General features: G+C 42.8%; 1 protein-coding gene across 2 annotated transcripts in view; it reads right to left on the bottom strand.

Moving 5' to 3' along the window:
• LOC306938283 (death-associated protein kinase 2) overlaps positions 1–23,436 on the bottom strand; it is a 28,543-nt gene that overhangs the window by 4,390 nt on the left and 717 nt on the right. Inside the window, exons 2-9 of one of the 2 annotated variants that reach the window (XM_079522386.1) lie at positions 14,190–14,355; positions 12,062–12,283; positions 10,291–10,429; positions 8,864–8,993; positions 6,052–6,100; positions 4,986–5,012; positions 3,503–3,655; positions 579–624 (exon numbers count right to left, since the gene is read on the bottom strand). In XM_079522386.1, the coding sequence (XP_079378512.1) occupies positions 579–624; positions 3,503–3,655; positions 4,986–5,012; positions 6,052–6,100; positions 8,864–8,993; positions 10,291–10,429; positions 12,062–12,283; positions 14,190–14,251 (828 nt within the window). In that variant the 5' untranslated portion in view covers positions 14,252–14,355. Of the gene's footprint in view, positions 1–578; positions 625–3,502; positions 3,656–4,985; positions 5,013–6,051; positions 6,101–8,863; positions 8,994–10,290; positions 10,430–12,061; positions 12,284–14,189; positions 14,379–23,436 lie in introns of those variants that run through there. The other variant, XM_079522385.1, reaches the window with a different exon arrangement.

Genomic DNA, 23,436 nt, shown 5'->3' with positions numbered 1-23,436 from the left:
GTATGAGTATAGTTTGAGCTACACAGCAGCACATAAAGTCGTTAAAATCAGTCCCACCTTGCAGATGCAACAATAAAGTGATTATACTAAATAGTAACTGCATAATGTTACTACTGCATAATGAATACTTTTACTTTGGTATTGTAATTACAGTACATCTTGATGACAATACCTTTCCACTTTTACTCTAGTAAAGTTTTGAATACAGGATTTTTACTCGTAACAGAGTACTCACAAACTGTGGCAATGCTACTTTTAAGAGGGAAGTTACATTTGCATGTCACTGAGTCACAGTGTTACATTAGCATTTCACTGAGTCACAGCCCTGTGCAGCTCCTTGTAGGTGGAATGGAAAATATGTAAATAACAGTCTGCAAAATGTACTGGACGGTGCTCGTTTGCATGGTGGAGATGTTGTTGAGGGGTGGGCAGTGTTATTGTGTGTGTGTGTGTGTGTGTGTGTGTGTGTGTGTGTGTGTGTGTGTGTGTGTGTGTGTGTGTGTGTGTGTGTGTGTGTGTGTGTGTGTGTGTGTGTGTGAGAATTGTCATCACTCCTGTATGTTATGCAAGACTCTCACCTTGATCCAGGGATGACTGAGACTTTCCTCTGCAGTCATTCTTTCACTGCACAGACAGACAGACACAAACAATTAGATAGAAGAATCTACTTTATTTCACATTTTTTTATCTATGGAAAAATATATTTTTTGTTATTGTTATGTGATTGTGAATTAAATGTCTTTCAAATGTTGCTAATTTTTGTACTTAGGCTATTTTTGCTGTGCTATATACTTCGATAAAATACATGCTGGCTTCATGGAACCAAATGACTGAGATCCGACGTGGCGATTGAGAACTTTAATCCATGTGAATGTCAACCCTCCTCCCATCAATCAATTGCAAAGGAGAGGAGAGGACTCTGAATAACCATATGGGCTTCCTTCCTTCCTCCACTTACTTTTCACGGGGGCAAATAAACAAAACAAAAGTTTGAGGCTGCATCTCCCTTTGTCGCTGTCAGCCAAACCACCTGTGTGTGTGTGTGTGTGTGTGTGTGTGTGTGTGTGTGTGTGTGTGTGTGTGTGTGTGTGTGTGTGTGTGTGTGTGTGTGTGTGTGTGTGTGTGTGTGTGTGTGTGTGTGTGTGTGCGTGCGTGCATGCATACAAATTCAACTCCCATGGGCCCCACACACACGATGCTAATGAAGAGCTGATGCACACTGTATTCTGAGTGTCGCCCACTGGGTGCTTGATAACAGCTCACTGCTTTATCATCATCATCACAGTGACACAGTCATACCAGCCAGATTCTTTGCAGGAACATTAGGTTAAATATTTTCTCCTGAAAGCCAGTGGACATTCAGCTGTCAGATCTATCCAGGATCAACATGGAGGGGTACAGACAGCCTGGCAGCCCCTGAAAGGTGACGTGTCTATTTTAGAACAACGGCAGCTATGATTCCTTCTAACGCGACAATACGACGAGACCGCGATGGGCCGTCAAAAACATAATCTTTGGTTGGAATTGGAAGCATTGATTTACTGTAGATCAAGAGTTATTCACGTTTTAAGATTTTCGATCTCATCCACTAAAATGGAGGGGGACCACTTTGGATGACATCCTAACCGGAAATGACATTGAATGTTGCCCAACAGGCGCTCCCAGCCTGTGGAGCGGTGCGCTCGGTTATGAAATTATTAATGTTCCGTCTTTTGATTAATCTCCGTCCTGGGTGCTGAGCGTAACTATTTGATAGGACGGAGACCTCCGTGTATGCCGCTCAGGGTGTTAACTAGGGGTTAAAGTGCTTTTAACTGATTTAGCTGGGAACCCCCTGGAACTCATTCAAGGACCCCCGGGGGTCCCCGGTCCCCACTCTGAGAACCATTGGCTTAGCAAGCTGCTCTGTGTGTGGTGATGTTTGAACAAACAAAGGCCTGTTTTGAGATCCTTGACATTTCACAAGCCTTGAAGCCTTCATACTGTATCGTCCCGGGGCGTGTGCGCCAACTTGGCATGGGAAGAGTTCCCAGCATGCCTCGGGTGCACGCCCACTCTGTTTCACGGATGTGTTAGCCGTGGTTGTTATTGGAGTTAGAGAGTGGTTTGGGAGGTTTGCTGTTGTGTAGCTGGCAGTGTTTATTATCATTTTAATATTGCTGTTGCCGGGTCTAAACCTTGTATGTCCAAGACTGTTACTTTTCAGGAAATAAATAAAAAGAGAACTCGTCCAATTGATCCGTTATTATTTAGTCACAAGCTCTTTTTAATACTTTTCATTGGTTCAACATTTCCAAAACCCACAGACACACTTAACCACTTCCACTTTCTTAATGTTTTTTTTAAATAGCAAAAGTAGCAGATCTACAAGCTCACAATGCATCGCATGGTGATGCGTTGTGAGCTAACCGATCCATGTGCTCTATAACCGCTACACTAGGGCGGCCCTATTGCAGTGCGCGGGAAAAGGCGATAAAAGTTTGAAATGTGGAGATACCAGGTTTCTGGCCCGACAACGGCGATATGTGTTTCATGTGGATGGGTTTGATTGTGAAACCATGGCGATAGGAGTGGTGGTTGTGGTTGTTATGGGATTGAGCTTAGTTGGAGCCACTTTAATTAGGAAAGCTGCAATAAAACAGTTGCAACATCAAAGTGATGAACACATTAATGTTACTAATTACAATCCAGTTGTGAAATGGACCATTATATAAATGAAGTATATTTTGATTAAAATGCTTTTGTACTTAATTTCAAGCAGATTTTGAATACAGGACTTTTACTCGTTACAGTGGTGGTAAAGTGTCTGCCCACCATCTTGGGGGTTGTGGGTTCGAATTAGGGATGTCCCGATACACTTTTTTCGAATACGGATACCAATGTTGTGATCTCGTGTTGTGTTTATAGCTACCTAGCTATATATCTCGTGTTGTGTTTAGCTATCTATATATCTCGTGTTGTATTTATAGCAGACTCCTCACTCAAATGTGCACTTGCAGTTTGGGCAACTCAAAAGCAAACTCCACATGCCCCAACATTTTATTTACCTGCCATAGTGTCAACCCCTTACCCCTGTGTCGGATCAGTGGTTAGACTGGCATTTTCGCTGATACCAATATGACCCGATATGACAAATAAGGGCCGATACCGATACTTTTCTGATACCGATACAGCATCGGGACATCTCTAGTTCGAATCAAACGCGGTGCATCCGCCTTGTCGAGGGTCTATAGTCTATAGTATAGATGTTCGTATCGAGTATATACAAACATACCCATGTTTGAGGGAGGGAAACCAGGGCGGGAAGGGTGATATTTTGTCACTGCATGTACTCTTTTTGGCTGGAGCGGCACCTGTCAGCAGGGAGTGTTGAGCGGGAGGTGTGTAATGAATTGGCATAACAACTAAATTGGGGAGAATAATGGGTAAAAAAACGCTGCTCAACACAAATAACTTACACTAAAAGAACACATCTCGCCATAAAATCTGACTTCTGGCTCACCTCGGGTCTTTGACCAGCAGTTTCTGGATGAAGTCTATGGCCATGTCGCTGGTCAGACCAAAGTAGTGTTTGGGAAACTCGTACTTCATGGCGATGATGTTTCTGAGCGTGTCCTCGTCCGTCTCATCTTGGAACGGTGACAGTCCACTGAGACTGAGCACACACACACACACACACACACACACACACACACACACACACACACACACACACACACACACACACACACACACACACACACACACACACACACACACACACACACACACACACACACATGATTGTGTTAATAACATACTGTAAGTGGTTGAGCTACAGCATCAGTGGCTGAATCATAAACACACAGCCCGGCATCCCTATTTTGGTCATGACATTATAGGAAAACATTTAGACATTTTCAGAAACATTCACAACACCACCATGACATTGGGAGGTACAATTCTCACAGCCCTGGGCTCCTGTCTCCCTGTTTTCTTGCATTTCTTTAGTTATAGTTAGGGCTTTACGTTACAGTTGTGTGTTCCTTTCATTTGTAATGAGTGACATGAGGCCGTTTCCTGCTTTCCATAGTTTCTGCTACCCAAGCCCCCAGGGAGGCTTTCCAACGTTGAAGTGCTCGGCCCTACTGGTCAGAGTTGGGACTGCAGGCGGACCCGTTGATTTATGAGGAGGAAACCCCGTGCAGCTGGGGTTTAACATTGAGCGTTCGTTTGCACATTGCAAAAATGCGGAAGTAGATCGTTCTTCCGGGTGCTTCAAAACGCCACTGAGCAACTTCCATCGAAATCAATAGCTGGGGGGCGGGGCTGTCGCTCCGGTCCTCCCTCTATCCTTTTATTACTCTATGCTGCTACCTGCCGTGACCTACTAGTCCCGTCATTAGCTAATAATGTTCACCTTTGTCCATACAGTCCCCCAGCCTATCCCTGTGTTGATTGTCAGTAGTGTTCACCTGTGTCTGGTTATCCTGTGTGTGTATATAGACCCACAGTTCCTTGTGCTCCTTGTCAGTTCTTAGATTATCATGGTGATCTGTGTGACTACTAGTTTCCTACTGTAGTGCTCTAGTCTAGTAAGAGTTCCCTAACTCTTCATGCTCCTTATGTTGGTCATTACATTCTTGAGCATTGCTCTGCCTCAGCCACTATGCCTCTGGGTCGACCATGTCCTGCCTTGCATAGTGACAAGGTTTTATAGTTTGATACGTGGTAGCCTGGAAATGACATCTTTACAAGATCACAAGGCGTCACAATGAGCTTGTAGGCTGTTTTTGGAGCCAATCTGGTTTAGGTCTACCCTGAAACAAAGCAGAAATCCTGCTGTTTAAACCCAAACCCTAGTAGTGCATACAGAGTATATGAGGCTAAATCCACCCCAGGCACAGCACATCTGTTGTGCTCTTGTGTGCAAAATGTCAACCATTTTGTTTAAACAGGAAATATAAGGGGAACATTAAAGTTCTTTGCAAACTTTGGCAACTTACAGTATGTATGTGATCACTCCAGTACTCCTGGAAAGATAAAACAGGATGAGCACGTTATTTAACTTCAGAAGATGAGACAATAAGCATGCAAATTCAACATAAAACATGCACACACGTGCATGCACACACACCCAGAGGAGCCCATCTTTTTGGCAAATCCAAAATATAAAAAAAGGTACTTTTATTGGATACAAAGATGAATGATATTCTCCAGCATTAGCCAATTTGATAATAGATGGGAAGTCAAAATGAAGTAAAAAAGTGAAATCTAGGTCAGTGTGTCAGTATTTGTTACTCTTTCACCAATTACAGATTATAATTCAGATGTATTGTGGTGTCTGTCACTGTCAGTAACATGACATCATGTGGGACACACCCTGCAGTGTCTACTGAGCATAAAGCATGTGTTCAGAGCAGAGCAGGTCCTCACATGTCAGGGAAATAACAGCCTGAAGCAACACTCTGTCCCTGTGGAATTGACATCTGTTGAGCATTTAGCAACAGACCGTTTCCAACTGTTCCTCCCCTCTGGAATGCACACTGTAGTGCAGTGTAGTGATTCGCAAACATTTTCATGTCAAGGATCCCCACATTGATATGTGGCCACAGACCCCCACGATATGAAAATATGGGGGTCCCATATGAAAATCTTTTGTGCCAGGCAGATTTGTTTTCTTAAAATGTTTCACAAATACTCAAAATTCCTCAAATGTTGTCAATCTTCTTATTTTTTTAATTAGCCCATCTACAAACTCAAAGCATTGTGCGAGAGGTTAAAGTGATTATTAACCCCTTTTGTTGGGGCCCCCCTTGATCCCTCTTTAGTGTGGTGTAGTGTAGTCTATCACAATACAACACAGTACAGTACAGTGTAGCCTACACTGTACTGTAGCCTATTACTGTACTGTACTGTACTGTACTGTACTGTACTGTACTGTACTGTACTGTACTGTACTGTACTGTACTGTACTGTGTAGCACAGTTTTAGTACAGTACAGTGTAGTGTACTAGTTAATGAAAGTGCTGATATTGTGTACAGTTTGAGTATTGAGTGGAACACACTTACCACATGTCTACTGCTACACTAAGAGGTTCATAGTTGATCACCTCGGGAGCTGAGAGAGAGAGGGAGAGAGATTACTTTAAAAGCAACAGCACTACGTTGAAATGTCTGGTCCCTTTACTGGGTTCACACAGTAAACATCTGGAGTGTTCATTAAGTACACTTTCAGAATTGAACTAACACGTGGGCATAGTTTGTGTGAGAACAGGTAGAGGTGAATGACAAGCTATCAGGCAGCCTAATTAAACTTCGCTAGGCTTTGCTTGGCTAGTACCATACACTGTACTTCTAGGCAACAGTCTTTGTGTTCTGCACCAGGCGGGATGATTGTATAGGGTGCCTGTACCTCTATTAATATTTGTTTACTGTACTTCTATGCCCTGTATCTGTAACTTTGACTGCTGTGCTGTCTCTGCCACCTGCATTTCCCCCAAGGGATCAGTAATAAAGGCATCTGTATAACAAACCATTCCCCACCGCATCTATACAAGTTAAAAGGACAATAAGGTATTTGTTGGCTTCTAGTTTAGGGTCGCAAATGTTTACTTTTAGCTGAAGAGCAATGCCTGGGTTCAGAAGTTTAACAGCAGTGGAATCACTACAGCTGGATGGTGTGGTTTTAAGTGATATTTCAGAATAAAGTGTTTTCTGTGAGAGCTGGGGAGACCTCGGTTACTGAAGAAACACCCTATACCTATAGCAATGATTAATAGCACAACATAGAGCCAAAATATTTCCCTTAGGCCTACAACACTCTGGCGCCTGGCATTTTTCTTGACCATTGTGTTATCTGCATGTCCTTTCCAGTCTTATCCAAATAACAGGAAAGGGGGGTGTAACATTCATGTGTGCTGTTTAATCACGGCTGTCATCCAACTGGCACCTTGTCAGTGGAATCTTTATTACGCCCCCTCCTGTTTGCGCTCTACCATCATCTTCGGGCTAATGTGGCGTCAGAATTACGAGCGGATCACAAATGGCCGATCTAAGCTCATGACGCCTCACATCGAGGTTGAACATCTACTACTTTTGGCATGCATGCACGTCGTGTGACGGTGTATTTATCAAGCATGAGTTTGTGTTTGATAGACTTCAATAACCTTCTGATAAGGTTATTAACACAATTCTGATAAGGCATAACACAACATAACCCACGTGGTAAGACAGGTTGATGAAGATTTATTTATAAGGCCTTGTGTGGCAAGCTTACCATTGTATTTATCTTTTGCTTTTACATTCTACGGGCTCACAGACACACATTAGATCTATCATTCCTCGTCTCAATAGCAGTGATGGATGAAGTACTCACATGTTTTACTAAAACTACGGTAAAGTAAAAGTATCAATACTGTAATGTAGATATAGTCTGTTTACAAGTACAAGTCCCATATTCAAAATGTATCGGCATCGAAATATACTAAGTACCAAAAGTACTCTGTGTGTGCACTCAGAATGTCCCATTTCACAAGTTCAAAATGTATAAAGAATTTGCCGATCTACAAGCTCACAAGGTGTCGCATTGTGATGCATTATGAGCTTTTAGATCTGATATTTTCAAATGGCCGAAATATAGGGCTGAAGTGGTTAGTGTGTTTTGAAACAATAAAAATCTACAAAGTAACTAGCAATTACATTTTTCATATAATTAAAGTAAAATGATTGAAACATGGAAATACTCCTCTAAAGTAAAAAAGAAATACCTCAACATTGTACTTAGTTGCTTTACACCACTGCTCAATAGAAACATTTAGGGTGCTACTTAAGGATGCGTACCTGTGTTTTTAAAGGCTTGTTTTTCGTTACATGTGTTGCACATTAAATTACGTACTTATACATAATCCTTAAAAAGAGAGCATGCTCTCACCAGTCTTCCCTGAATATATAAAGGGCAATAAATATGTAAGAAATTAATTGTCTAAGACTGTGCATGTTTACGTATGAATAGTTATAAAGTCTATTATTAGTATTATTATTCAAATGTAAGCTAAATGCATTGCCTGTGGCCGGCGCTATTCCCAGTACTAAACAAAATGTCATGAGAGTTTGAGCACACAACAACATACAGGCAGGGCGACTTTAAAAAACAATGCTGTATCAGGCTGAAATCTGTCAGTGTGTTCCCAGCCTTACCACTGTTAAATTAAACTCTGAGAGGAAGAATGAACATTTCCAGGGGTTCTTTAACACTGAAAAAGCCTGCAGATGGCATAGCTTGTGTTTGAGCTATGCATAAATAGTTTTCCTTTAGTGAAATGAAATCGCCCCATTCCAGGGAGAACATTCTGCAAAAGATGTGGCTTAGAGATTTGGTATACTGTAGAGGGGAAAATTGATAGATTGGCTATGTTTTGTAATAATAATCAAAATCTACAAAGTAACTGGTAACTAAAGTTTTCAAATAAATGTAGTAGAGAAAAAAGTACAATATTTGGATCCAAGATGCAGTGGAATAGTACTTACAGTAAGTACAGTACTTAAGTAAATGTACTTTGTTACTTTAGACCACTGCTGTAACCCCACTTTGAGAAGCACTACAAGTAGGTGAGTTTCTGTTCTCCAGCCCTTCCAGACACAATGACACGTCATTCACTTTGCTCTGGTCTCCATGGAAACAGGCCTGATGACCACTTACAGAGACAGAGACTTACACACCTCGACAACCTGCACAAGTCAAGCTCTGCTACTGTATCGCACGCACGCACGCACACACACACAGTCGCACACGCACGCACACACATCTGTGCTTTTTCACTTAGTTTTTCTCTCTGAAATCGGGGTCAGCATGGTCCAGAGCAGTATGGGTAATATTACGTACGGATGTACTGCGGTGTGCCGCCCATGCTCTTGTACTCTTCGCCCTGTTGGAAGTGGTGGGCCAGGCCGAAGTCTATGAGCTTGATGCTCGGATGAGGAGCCTCCTTCTCTGATAGCATGATGTTCTCTGGCTGCAGAGAGAGAGAGAGAGAGAGAGAGAGAGAGTTTAGCTCTAGTCAATAAACGGGTAACAATCACTACCATGTCAAAAATTAAGCTATCATCTGTCTAAATTATATTGTCTCTGTCAGGTGGAAGTCCAAAACTGTTACTTTTAAGGATTCAAATTCAAAAATAGAAAAAGCAGCAGATCGACAAGCTCCACATGTGTCGTTTCATGCTGCGTTTCGAGCTTTTCATGATACTTTGAATACTTGTGTGTGACACTAGTATGATCAAGTAGGATATTCATTTATGAAAACCATAAATAAGAGGCTTCTGCCCGACAACAAAGACATGCTATACGGCAAAATAAAGTATAGTTTGCACAGTGTTTTCAGGGGTTGAAAACGCAGCAAAGTGAAAACACCTTCCAGAGTGGAAATCTTTGAAAACACTCCGCCTCCTGTCTCCATATAAACAGGAAAAACGATGAATCCGCAAAATGTGTGACATCATGGCTTATGTCGGCTGAGACTCACGTTGCTTCTCTTTATTACATTGGTGCAGAGCCGTAGGCGCTCATCCTACGAATACAAATTTAGCGAGCAGCGAAACCACGCTGCATTGGTGAATGTAAACCATAGATGTAAATAAACAGCCTTGTGAGGAAGTAGAACGGAAGTGGTTCTACTCATAGACATATAAACGTAGACGCCTCTTCCGGCTCTGGGGGCCATGTCAAAATTGAAGGCACAATTTCCGTGTGTGTGATATAAATCCCGGAAAAGGCGCGCTGTGATTGGCCAGTAGTCACTTGAGTGACAGCGAGAGACATGGAGGAGTCGCATGAGTAACGTCACTTAGGCAGCAACGCAGCGTGCCTTCAGCCCTTCCCTATGGCACTTCCGCTTGACTTCCTGCCTGTATTGGAGACACGTCGCTACAATAAACTGCAGCGGCCAGTGAAAGCATCTATTTAATATCTATGGTTCTACTACATGTGTGCCTGGTCTATCTGACAGTGTGTCACCGCCACCTAGCCACCTGGCATGCACACTACAGCGTGTTCAATCAAGGTTGCGTAAATTCTGAATAAAAAGTGAGAACGCAATGGGACTTTGCCATTTTCTGTAGAGACCGTTGCCGTAATCATCAGGATCAGATGCACATCCAATGGCAGAATATATAATAGGGCAGTAATTCTCGAACCGTTTTAATTTCAAGGATCCCCGGAAATTAGATATGCATTAGGTCGTGGGTGGACCTGCACATCCCCATGGCCCGGCATGTGGCCCTACGTGGGAGTGAGAAAGCGGGTGGGTTTACCTTGAGGTCGAAGTGAGCGATCTTCTTGCTGTGCATGAAGGCCACGGCCTCCAGGATCTGCTTGAGGAACTGGATGGCCTCGCTCTCTGTCACGTTCTCCTTCTCCGCGATGAAGTCAAACAGCTCCCCTCCGCTGATCCTGGCAACGCAGTGCAAAAGGGTGAAGTCAGCCCTCAGCGGTTTCTGACAGGAATATGGGGAGGGAATTTCTTTCTTTTGACATGAGTCATCCTCTACTACGTACGCGGTGAAAACCCAACTTTCTGTCTCGTAGCGTAGCAGTCTAGTGACTCGACTTTCAATCAACACCTCCCAAGTTTGATATAAATAGTTGCTTGCACCACTATTTTTGTGTCAATCGCAAACACATTTCTTTTTCCGAATAAAGTATTTCTATCAGAAATATGTATTTCTATCAGAAATGCATTAATCAGATGGTAATTCTGTCAGAATGACACCCGTACAAGCACTCACAACGTCTCGTCACGTGTTGGGAGCTTGTAGAACGTTATTTTCGAATTTTTTAATTACGCCCTAAAATAAGGCTTAGATGTAGTAGGGTATGAATTATAAAAACTATGGACACACTCAAGTAAAGTAAAAGTACTGTACCTCAACATTGTAAAATAAGTACAGTAAATGTACTTACTGTACTTACTTTCCCCCAATGACTGAGAACAACACAGCACAATGCATGGATCAAAACAGCACGTTGAATTACACCACTGGCAAGTCCAACGTTTCATTTTGTTGCATAACAATGCATTAACCCACAACAGATTTGCATACACGTACTGTAGGTGCTTCGCCGTTTAGAATGCCACCTTGTTTATTTAATAACTGCCACTAACCTTGCTCAGGCAACAGAAGTTATGTATTTTGATGTTGTCGGGTAGAAACCTTGTATCTCCATATTTAAACTTTATTTTTTGGATTTTATATTTTTTTTGCAAGTTAATGCCCTACTTAAAGCGGCACTATGCAACTTTTTCTTTTATTCATAAAATGTAATTTTGTCCAACGTGTATACATTTGGGGTGGTTTGTTGTATTTTGTCTCCTTGCTCTTCTATTGAGACATTTAGATCGTGTCAAAGGTATATAATGTCTCACCTAGCCACAGGATCTGACACAAATATTGACGTGATGGTCAGTCAAGATTCAATTTATAACCTTCGTAAGCATGCAGGCCCTATTAGCTCAATGGTAAAAATCTCAGCACCAACCGGCTTCAAATCCGGGGTAGAAGAGGAAAGTTACATATATAGTGCAGCTTTAAGTATAGTAACAAGAACTGTGACTGAATTTACATTTACTGAAGTAACAGCTTTGGACATACTATTATATGTTTTCGCCAGGCCGGCAATTTTCTTCTTTTTCTTTTCTTTTTTGTTGTTGTTAGACGTTTTGCCTACAAGGTGTCATCAATCAGCATGACATCATGAATGGCTGAAGCCCAAATATATTGAGTGCCTAGAAACACTGTCCACATTACTGAGTGACTAAACACCTGCCAATGACATCTTCGTCTTGGTCGGGTGGAAACTGTTCAAAACTGTTATCTTTCAGGAATTGATGAGAGCTTTCTGGCCGACAGCATGCATAATTATATAAAATACTATTCTCATCGTTGCTGTGAATTCCTGCACCAGATAAAACACAGGATTTAAATTAGGAAAGATAACAAATTATGATCTGAATGTCTGATCTCTCCATCTCCCTCCACCCTTCTCTCTCTCTCTCTCTCTCTCTCTCTCTCTCAGTGTACTCACAGCTCTACGATGAGCACCACCTGTGCCCTGCTTTCGAACACGTCTCTGATGTGCATGACGTTGGGGTGCGTCAGCGCGCTGAGGATCTCCACCTCTCGCTCCACGCTGCGGCGTTCCATCCCCAGGCGGCTGCACGAGCCTTTCCGGATCATCAGGAACTTCCCCGCCCAGCTGGTCCCCGTGGCACGCTCCTTCATCATCCTCACCTCGCCAAAGTGGCCGCTGGAACGGAGGGGGGAACAGCAATTTAGCTATTTTTCTTATTAAGAGAGACTTGAAGCTCATTCATGCTCCAGTTTCAGGTGAGTTACAACTCCTAAAGCGGTGTAGTTTTCCAAAGAAAACTACGTCGCTCACATCACCGCGGTAAGTAGCAACTCGCCACAACGCTACGCTCACCCATGACACATCTCTCTATTTTTACTGACCGACATCTCCTCTTTCACTCTGGGCTATGACCCCGTTCACTGATTGGTCTAGAAGTTGGGTGGGCGGTCCCCTTGGTTTTGCAGGCACTGTGGTTGCGCATCTGAACCAGAGGGAGGTGAGCTCACCGCGCGTATGATGGCCTCGACTCACCTAAAAGGTGAGTTGCTTATCACCTAAAACTGGTGTATGAATGAGCCTTTACACAGTGCAACATGGGAATAAGCAGAGTAAGCATGAACTCTGGGCCAGTGGGACCCCCAAAATTATATACATTTGGCCACGGACCACATCTCAAAATGTTTTGTGCCGGGGTCCCCCGGAAGCAAAGATTTGCCAAAATGTCAAAAATAGCAGATCAAAATATTAATATTTGGTCTAACATTGCAGATATAATCAAGGATATGATTTGGTTTTTATTTTTTTTCCTATTGCACAGTGGTGGGAAACTTGGCACAGATGTGCATTTCGTGGCGCCGTTGGTCCTGGGAGGGAGGGGTGGGTGGGTTTGTTTTTGTGTTCCTTTGCTTTTGCTGTGTGTATGCAGATTGCATGTGTCCTGTTTTTGTGTTTTGTTTTCTTTATTCATTCATGATGTCAGCATGTTTGGTTGTGCTGTTTTATATAACATGGTGACCCTGTCCCCGGACCCCATTTGAGTACCACTGCTCTAGGCAATAAACAACCAGGTAAATAGAGAACAGTCATCTTGATTCTCCATACAGCTTAGCCACCTCGTTTGTGCTTTCGGCACCAACATCTTTCTTTCCTTAGCACTTCCCCATATAATAGGCAGCCGTGGCCCTGTGGGACGTCCTTTTGCTCGATGCCTTTGTGTTAGTTCCCACAGTACAGGCTCGCTGGCAGGGAGTCCCCGGTTTCAACGCCAGTGACCGGCTCGTCTCATTCTCCTGATTGCTATCTTCTCCCTTAGGGGGACGTGCACAGGATGCATGATGTCCTTGGTCTGATACCGCAACGATTTCTGTCACACAGGCGTCTTTGTAATCTTCCAAGTCTGATTGATAATCCGCCTTGTGGCAGTTTAGTTTTTTTATGATCAGTCAATGAAATTTGATGATTTGAAACAATTAAACTCTCTCTCTCTCTCTCAAAGCTGTGTTCTCTGTTTAGATGTTTAGAGAGAGAGAGAGAGAGAGAGGGAGAGAGAGAGAATGCTTAAAGGACAACTTCACCCATTTTCAGCATTTCAGATGCCATCACGGCATCTTATAATGAGCATTAGCTTCTGTCTACTCACTGTCTCAGAGGAGGGCTGTACAGTTCAGAAACCCGTGCCTACCAGTGACATCATCAATGGGGAATCGAACCTAATAGAAACTGCAGGCTTTCTATTCCTTAAAAGTTAGCATGCTATTGTTCAAGTAAAACAAAACAAAAAAACTGATGTCACTGGTAGGCGGGTTTCTGAAGTGTCCACAGCCTCTATGAGACACCGACCGAGTACAATAAAATGGTACAATTTTTTTCCTTTTGTGTGACACTGTACTATGATGAAGTAGGACTTTAATTTACGGGAAAAGCTAGACACAGAAACCAGGAAATGATACGGAAACATAACTCGACAAGTTCAAAGATACTGCACTGCAGGGGTGTCTGCCAAGTTCTTGTGTGATTTTGCACACTCTGAGAGTGCAATTAACACCCAAAGACATTACAGATTAGTATAGAAACCTGTTACCTTCCAAGGACATCTCCGATCTCATACAGGTCTTCCACGTTGTCCAGCTTAAAGGTAGCCATGTTGGCTCTTCTCCCCCAGACCAGCGTCTCCCCGGCGGATCCACTCTGCTTGTGTGATCGCTCCTCTGCTACCGGTGCATGGTGCTCCAGAACACCCCTCTAACCTGGAGCGCACATGAGGCAAGGAAGACAGGTCATAAATTACACAACGCATGCACGCACGCACGCGCACACACACACAGGCAGGCAGCACAGGAGGGTTTTCGACTCCACTGTGCCAGTTCCCTGTGGCATGTACATTTCATCAATGCCATTTTAAATGCTTTTGCTTTGCTATTAGATCGTCTATCTTCGGTGCACACCACCGCACGCAACTAAGTTTCTTTAATTCAGACATGTGTTTTTATCAAGTTGTACTGTACTTGTGGGGGATGTCCCTCACAACAAGTACAGTAATAGTACAATAGTAGTAATAAATACAAGTACACACGTGAGCGCGCACACACACACACACACACACACACACACACACACACACACACACACACACACACACACACACACACACACACACACACACACACACACACACACACACAGTAGTTTTTTCCTACTCCAACATGCCAGTTCCCCATAGTGTGTACATGCACACGGAACTGAAAAACAAGCAAACCAAAAAAAGTGACAAAAGCAAGTGACATGACAGTAATGGTGTCATGTCACCATGACACCATTGAAATACAGCTGAAATACAGCTCATCAAGATACACTATTATGCTTTGGATTTTGCCTTCAATCATAATGAAAGCAAAATTACATTTTGGTAGAGGTTTGGGTTGTATAATACTTAACTTGCCACAATGTAACTACAAATATTGGAGTTATACTGTAAAACCCCGATGACCTTGGGATACATCACTGAGGATACGTCCCAGGTGCATCCATGTATGTATGTATTTTGTTTAGTTATTCTATTTATAGTGACTCATAGGAACAGACTACGTGACAACCAGGAATAGTCTGGTGACCACCGGAGAGACGGGTGGCAGCCGGAAATTAGACGGCACCCGAGAGCAGTATGGGTTGGCGCCCCAGCCTGTGTCTTCCGTGAGGAAGAAGCCCAACAAACCCACGGTGAGGCCTTTAGGAGGGCCATTCAAGCCTCAAGCGGAGCCTGCGGCACCACCAAGGGCAAGGTGGAGCCTGCGGAACTGTTGCGGCTCGAGAATCCACCATTCCTGAATAAAGTGCCTGGTGCTGGGAGTCTGGTGCAACGCACAGGGCCTGACCTGGTGAGAGCAGGAGTGGACCTGGTGAGACGTAGGAGGGGCCCGGACAGGAGTCAACCCACAGAGCCTAGTCCTTCCACGCGCCAGAATGGTACCTCCCAGTCCCGGCAGAGTAGTTCAGGAGGAACGGATTGTGTGGCCCTGGTTTTTTCCCTAATGGGACTGATCGAGGGTAGCTACTGGGACGTAAGTCGGGACTTGATCACCCCGGCTGGGTCACCTGAGTGAGGGGTATGATGTTGGGAGACCCGAAACCCCGATGACCTTGGGATACATCACTGAGGATACGTCCCAGGTGCATCCATGTATGTATGTATTTTGTTTAGTTAAATGTGCTAAAAGAGTGACTTTGAGAGCTATTTCACTGTTGGAATGCAAGTTAATAACAATAATATTTTAGGTCAACGGAGCGAGGATAATATTTCCAGTCAGCGGAGCAACTGTTGAAGATCGCCAGTATTTGAAGTTACATCATGGCAAGGTAATTCCACAATCCAAACCTCTACCAAAGTGCCATTGTCCTATTTAAGGAGCGTCCACACCCAGCACTATAACTGTAACTGTATAACTATAATGATAACTATAATTTAACTATGAAGACGTACGGTAGGTAAAGTAAGTGGAGCTTTAATTGCTGTAGTAGTCATACAGTCACACCATAAATTGAAGGGTCAGAAAACAGCACTCGAGCACTGTTCATGCAGCCCTGGAGTGTGACAAGCTGAAGTTTGAAATACATTGTTTTCAACAAGGGCGACGCATATCAGCAATTGTAGGCATGTGTGCAACTGTTTTAAAGTATTCCACAGTGGCATTATTATTAGGGCTGTCCCAATCCAATCACATGATTGGAAATCGGGGCCGATCGTGTCATTTTCAAATGATCGGATGGTGAGCAAAAACAAACGTGATCGGGACATCCCTAGTATCAATATTATATCCATATCATTATATTAGACTGGATATCGTCTGTTGTGATAAGTGTTCTAATATCGGATCGGGACAAATCGGTATCAGCAGATACTCAAAATCTAAATAATGATCGGAATTGGATCGGGAGCAAAAAAACGTGATAAGGACATCCCTCATTATTATTATTACTACTACTACTAAATGCTTCTACAATTTTCTATTTGACTCTCATGTAACTGTACACAAAATGGAACGATAAAGACCACCTTGAAACATGTGTCAATATACAGTAAATACTCAGCGACAGGAAACCATGATGTAATATTCTAATCTAAACAGAAGCCATGTTTGAAGTGGTAGAGCGACTGCATCATGCAGTCCTGTCCTGGTATACTGCACGAGTACTTCCTCATTTTGATGACACTAGTACCTGTCCTGCACTTCTACACTCTTTTGTACTCATCTCTATACATTTACACACAGCAAGATTTTATAATAATGGGGCGGCCAGAGGATATTATCAGGCATAGGTGAAGCAATGCAGCACCTCAATCGTGTGATCAGATCGCACATGGAAGCAGATTGCAAACAAAAGAGCTGATTAAAATTGGCAATGGCTCCGGACGAATGGTTTGGATAATGTCTAGGGACCAAACGTTATATAGTAGCCGCGTTCTTGCCACATATCAACCATGAACCAACATGTCCAACACGACCAGTTTGTTTTCAACGGTCGACAACATCCAGATCACTATCAAATCCTTGCTGTCTGGCACAAACCTCCTATCTCCATATTTTGACTTTGTGTGTTTTCGTAAATTAATGCCCTACTTGATCATACAGCGTCACACAAAATCTGCTACTTTTGCTACTTTTGAATTTGAGTCCTGAAAAGTAGGTCTATCCTTTTGGACATATGAGGTTTCCACCCGACAGAGATCAAATATATTAGAAAATGATCGGGTGGTCGGGTGGCCCTGATCGTCTGTGAGCAATACGGGAGGATTAAGATGGCATCGTATCTTTAAACCCCTCACGGTACAGCTGGGTTTCTCAGCGGTCGGGTCTGGGGACCAGCAGGGGACATATGGGTCAAATGGTCTGTAACTGAGAGCAAAATGAACTAAAATATAATAGCAGTGGTTCCCTTGAAGACACAAAGAGTCTCCTTTGTGTCTCCATAGGGAACCACTGCTGGTCATCAAATTATTGGTTTAGGAATATGACAAAAACTAAGAAATATTATCAATATAATTATCAATTTGGGGGATTTAAGCCCTATTTCAAATATAAGTGAATATAGCTGATATACAAGCTCAGAATGTGTTGTGAGCTTGTAGATCGGCTATATACTGTACTTGCACTGTACTATTTTTTTTACTACATTTCAATTTTGAAAATGTACTTCATGATACATGATTCAAGTACTTTTGAATACTGAGTATATACAGTACTTATGTGCACCACTGAACGCTGACTGAGGATTTCACAGTGTAGATTCAAGACACAAGGATTAAAAAAGATGCTATCAAATGGTGGTGGCCTAACGCATGTCAAACTGGGGGTTGTTCTGAAGAAAAAAAAAGAAAAAGAAAAGGTTGAGAATCAACGGCACAATACAGGATAATCTGGTCAGATAATCACCCCCGATCAGGCTCGGAACGTGAAAGCCCCTCCCTTCCTGACCCCAAAACGTCCCTGCTTTATCCTGTGTTGTTGTGATCTGAGGTTGCTGGGTTTTAGTCTTAGAGTATACTCTAAGGTTTTAGTCGTTGGAGTGAACCAACCATCCAGCCTGCAGTGTGTGACAGACAGGGCAAATGAGGATGTTGATGTCAGTCAACACTGCCGTGGCCACAAGGCTGTCGACACCGCCGAGTCGACTGTGACCATGCACTGTTGTGTTGTGTTATGCTGTGCTGTGGCCTGTCATAATTAGTTCATAATCGCCTAATCGCAATTATTTGCGATAATTGCAATTGTTTCGTAATATAATCGTCATTTTTGTATATTTGAAAACTTGAAATGGGACATTCTGCACAATGAGTACTTTTACTTTCACATTGTGCTCAGTCTAACAATAGCTTGGTGTCACAATACATAGACATTTCTGACCACAGGGATCAACAGTTTTAACCACAAGTAACATGGAGGTTACTTTAGTAACCATGGTTCTTTAAGTAAGTGACAAAATATTTCGCTCTATGGGAGGTTTTCCTTTCAAAACCGAGGTGCAGAACTTCATTTTAATGAACTCACCACAGGACAATGGGACATGAAGAATTATGTCCTGTGGGTTTAAGAGAGGTGACGTCAGACGCCAAGACCCGAGGGCGTAAAAGGGGCGCCTACGTCACCGCCTCTCATTCGAACACTTTCCTTCTGCCAAGAGCAAGACAGAAGGGTGTTCAGCGAAATATTTCTCTCACTTACTTAAAGAACCATGGTTACTAAAGTAACGTCCATGTTCTTTTAAGTTGTGTTCGTGAAATATTTCGCTCTATGGGACCTTATGAACTCCCGTATCCTGAACTAGCCAAGTGAGTCCCAGGACTTGAGGATAATTGAAGGGCTAGGGAACCTTAGGTTGGTAGCCCGGTCCCTACGAGGGAAAGGTGACAGTCCTTAGATTGTCAGCACCTTTCAAGAGTAGCTGTATAGAGCACCGAAGTCTGACGTCACTTTCAGTAGAGGGCACCAACACACAGGTTCATGTATTTTTTTATTTGCATTGTAATCTCCATAGGGGGATTTTAGGTCGCTTCATATAAGAACTGTGTTTGAAAAATAAACCGACCACCCCGGCCTTTCTGTCAGGGGAGTGGCTGTGCGTCGTTAATGATGTCCATTCATATTTGATACAGCCAGTTTCTGGAGAAAGTGGAATTAATGTGGCCGCAAAAGCCTTGAAACTACATATGAAGGCAATGTCGCTGCTAATATACGTCACGCCCAGCTGTCAACACATTGCGTTCCTGAGATTCCTCGTTGACGTAAGCTCAGCTGGTGGTGACTTGACTCGTACTAACCACGAAACATTAAATATCAATAAAATAAAAATAAAAATAAACGTAATTGACATTCAGTTTCTGTTGTGCGACGGACAGATGCAGCCACCCCGCATACCCGAAAATGTAGTCTCTGGGTTGTTGGGAAGAAGGTTCATATTAGGACAAACATGTTGACATTTATAGATACTGACAGCACATGGGAAAGTGCAAGTATGCAGACCTTCTTCCCAACAACCCCCCCCCCCCCCACACACACACACACATAAATTCAATGACCACCGCCTCCACACTAACAAAGAAGCCCCTCCCTTTCCCTCTCAGATAAAGTGCAGAGAACAGAACAATGCACTGTGTGTCCTCTGTGACATCACAAGCTAACCGCACCAATATCAAACCTAAGTCATTCTTGAATGTAGGCCAAGACGGAAGGAAATGAAGAAAACAGCGAGCGGGGTTTCTGCTTCTGTCTTTATCTTGAAGAGGGGGCACGGGAGATTGCTACCCAGCTCATGTAAACAGAGACACACACACACACACAGCGTGGAGGCTGCCAAGCTGTATACTTCAAGTGTCGTGTTGACTCGTGTGGAAAGCATGCATGTCCAAAGCCATTACTTTTTCTTGTCCATGTCCTGGTTCATGGCTTGGACAGTCACCGGGTTAGAAGCTAGAAAAATAAATGAAAAACGTAATGGAAAAATCGCATCTGTGGTTTTTCCATCTATTAATATATTAATGTTTATTTTAATTGAAAGTGAAATATCCCTTTAATATTTGTGACCAAGAAAGAAAACAACTTTAAACTAGAAAAAGTGCCCTTCCGGGCACAGGTCTCCACCAGGAGGAGTGTGTGTGATGTTTGGCAAAATGTTTAGGAGGATGTTTTTTTTTATTTGTTTTTGCAACAATTCCAGATCACTCATAGCATCTCTGAGGATAGAATTCTGGATGAGCAGGACATGTGCAGCATTTTGTACAAAACGGGCCACTTCTGAAAACTTAGCCAATCAGTGTACAATCTGAGAAATCCAACAGACTCGTCTTGATCACATGACTACAGAGATCATGTGTACCGATTGCCATTTCTTGCCTTTGATGGCAATTGGATGATTTGAGGCATTTTGTTCCAAAAATGTGTTTTGCAAAAATCAACCTGTTGGTGGCGCTATAACAGGCCAATGTGAAAAGGGTGGGATATATTCCTCAGCCTAGTAAGAAAATGTGTGAAAGATTTCACGTAAATTGCATGCTGCGTTCATGATTTGAGGCTTTTGTTCAAAATGGGGCAATCTTGCAAACTGTGAAAGCCAATTATAGCCAATCAGGATGGAATATGAAATATCGGACAGATCCAACTTGAGCACATGACCATAGAGATACTGTGTCACGATTTGTGAGATTTTTGGACAGAATCTGGAGGAGTAATATCAAAAAATGTGTTTTACAAAAGTCGGCCTCCTGGTGGCGCTATAAAAGGCAGATGCGGAAAATGCAGTTCAAAGGTTTGTCCTTGGCCTCTAGGGAGTGTGCATGCAACGTTTCACGCAGATCGGTGCAGTTTTAGGTAAAAAATGTGAAAAGCTGCCTCATGGTGGCGCTATAACAGGCCGTTTTGGAAAATGTGGGGCAGAGGTTCATCGTTGGCATCCAGGGAGTGTGTGTGAAAAGTTTGGCATCGACCGGGTTAACGGTGCCGGAGATTAGCTGGTAACGGACGGACGGAAGGAAGGACGTACGGACGGACGGACACACGGACGGAGTGCAAAACATACTCTCTCCCCATGCCTTCGGCCTGGTGGAGACAATAATGAAAACATGAGACCATGTGACCAACATATATCTGTGTTGTAAACTAGCCTCTATCAAACAAAGGTGACAAAAGTGGAAAAGGAAAGGAGTGCTAGGGGCCGAGATGGAATTTCAAGAGGTGAGTTTTCAGTCTACAGCTGAAAATTGGGTGTTTATTCCACACCATAAAAACTTTATATATTGACCAAAGGTCAGTGAACACCATTTCCAATTTGTTGGAATAGGCTTTATAATTTGTGCTTCTTGTTCCAGTGAACTTTACAGCTATGCCAATTATTTGCGGAAGGTCTCATCCTTTTTCAGAATAACAATACAACCCCCCCCCCCCCCCCCCCCAACCTGTGCTGTGCCATAATGTGATGTTATAACCCGAAATCGGCAAGCTAACGAAGCACATGCACACGTTCAACTTCCTTCAACTTTGTGTGCAACTCATGCTGGTACATGTCTCCAACTCACATTCTCACACACAATGGATTTCATAAATGCATCAAATGTAAGAAATAGAAATGTTTCGAACATAATCCTTGAAATGAAATATTGACTGTTAAGGGCTTCATCTACTTTGTTGTGCACTCTGTTGCACACTGAAATACAAGGTCACAATGCATCTATTTTGTTACAACTTATGCATGTACCCGGTACATGCATAAGTTCCGACAGCATCAGGTGTGTCCAACTCCAAAACTGTTACTTTTTAGGAAATAGAAAAACAAACCTGTGTTCCAATTGATCCAATGTAGTTATGAATGAGTCACAAGCTCTTGTTAATTTCTTTTCATTGTTTCAATATTTTTTTAAACCCACACACACAACTTTCACTTTCACTTCAAGAATAGAAAAAACATTGCCAATATACAGTCTCACAACACATTGAGACTGAGAGAACACAGTGTCACTATATTGTGTGACACTGTTGTATGATCGATATTGTAGATGTGTGAATATGTATTTGATGTACACCGCCCCCTTCCCCCACACACAATTATGGAGAAATTGGAGACAATGTCTCTGCCCGACAGCAACGATAGGCCTATTGTATACACTGTACAGTATAGTTGTTGGGTGGTGGGGTGGGGTGGACCCTGTGGATTGTTTGGAATATGACTGTGGTCCAGAGATTAAAAATGATTGAGAACCAATGGATTACACCATGATAAATTGCAGGTCTCTCCACTGTAATGCTTGCCGTCCAGTTGGGACACTAAACCCATTTGTCATTTTGAAAAGTGCCCACAATCTCCGGTGAGCCCACATAAACAGGCCGGCCTCTAGTGTAGTCCGCTCACCAGTGCTGGAAGTGGTACTCACATCTTTCACACAAGTAAAAGTATCAATAAGTTATTGGTACTTTTACTTGAGTACAAAATGTGAATATTGCGTTATTGCTCTTGTGTTATAGAAATACTAAAATGTACTAGTAAAAGTAAAAGTAAAAGTGAAATATTTGCCTCTGAGATGTAATGGAGTAGAAGAATAAAGTATGTCGTTTATTGTTTCTACATATCGGTTTTGGTATGTTTTTGGTTAATTGCCCAGCCCCAGGCCTGTCAGTCTATTCATCCCCTCTATCACCTGCCACACCCTCAAGATAAGAGCTGATCCCCTGCTGACCTCCCCACCACCCCACCCCCGCATGCAGGGCCTCTTTGCCATAATGCTAAATCTTGGCCATACAGGGCCCTTTCTTGCATGGCACCTTACACCTTACTTTTTTACTATTTTGAAGAACATTTTAAAATATAGACGGAAGGAAGCCGGGCGGCCTCCCCGCTGACTTCCCTCCCCCAAACACTGGTCAATTGTGTTCATATAGGACGCTCGACAAAGCAGCTGTGCATCCGTCTTTGTCTATGACAGGTTAGATTCTAACCTATTCCTGTTAGACAAAAGTGTTTCGAACGCGTTTGTTGAGATTGGATGAAAGGTACATTCCACTGCAGTCTTCCAGTGTCTTGTCTTTTGCTGGATTTGCATTTGTTTCTTAAAGCACACTCGCAGCCTGAGGTCAATGGTTGTATTAGACATTTACACTCAAAGGACCGCAATGGAAATAAGCTCTTGAGCTCTTTTGTGTTTTAATCTTTTGATAGATATATACAAATAATATTTGTATATCTGGTCAATGTTATGGTCAATCAGTCTGTACTCCAAATTGCACTTAAGTTTGATGTTGTCTTAATCATTGTATTATTACACACACTGAAGCTGGAGAAATGCCATA

The sequence above is a fragment of the Electrona antarctica genome (genome assembly GCF_951216825.1).
Source record: "Electrona antarctica genome assembly, chromosome: 15".
Taxonomy (NCBI): Eukaryota; Metazoa; Chordata; class Actinopteri; order Myctophiformes; family Myctophidae; genus Electrona; species Electrona antarctica.
Note: the sequence above shows the minus strand (reverse complement) of the source record. Positions and strands in the feature narration are given on the sequence as shown.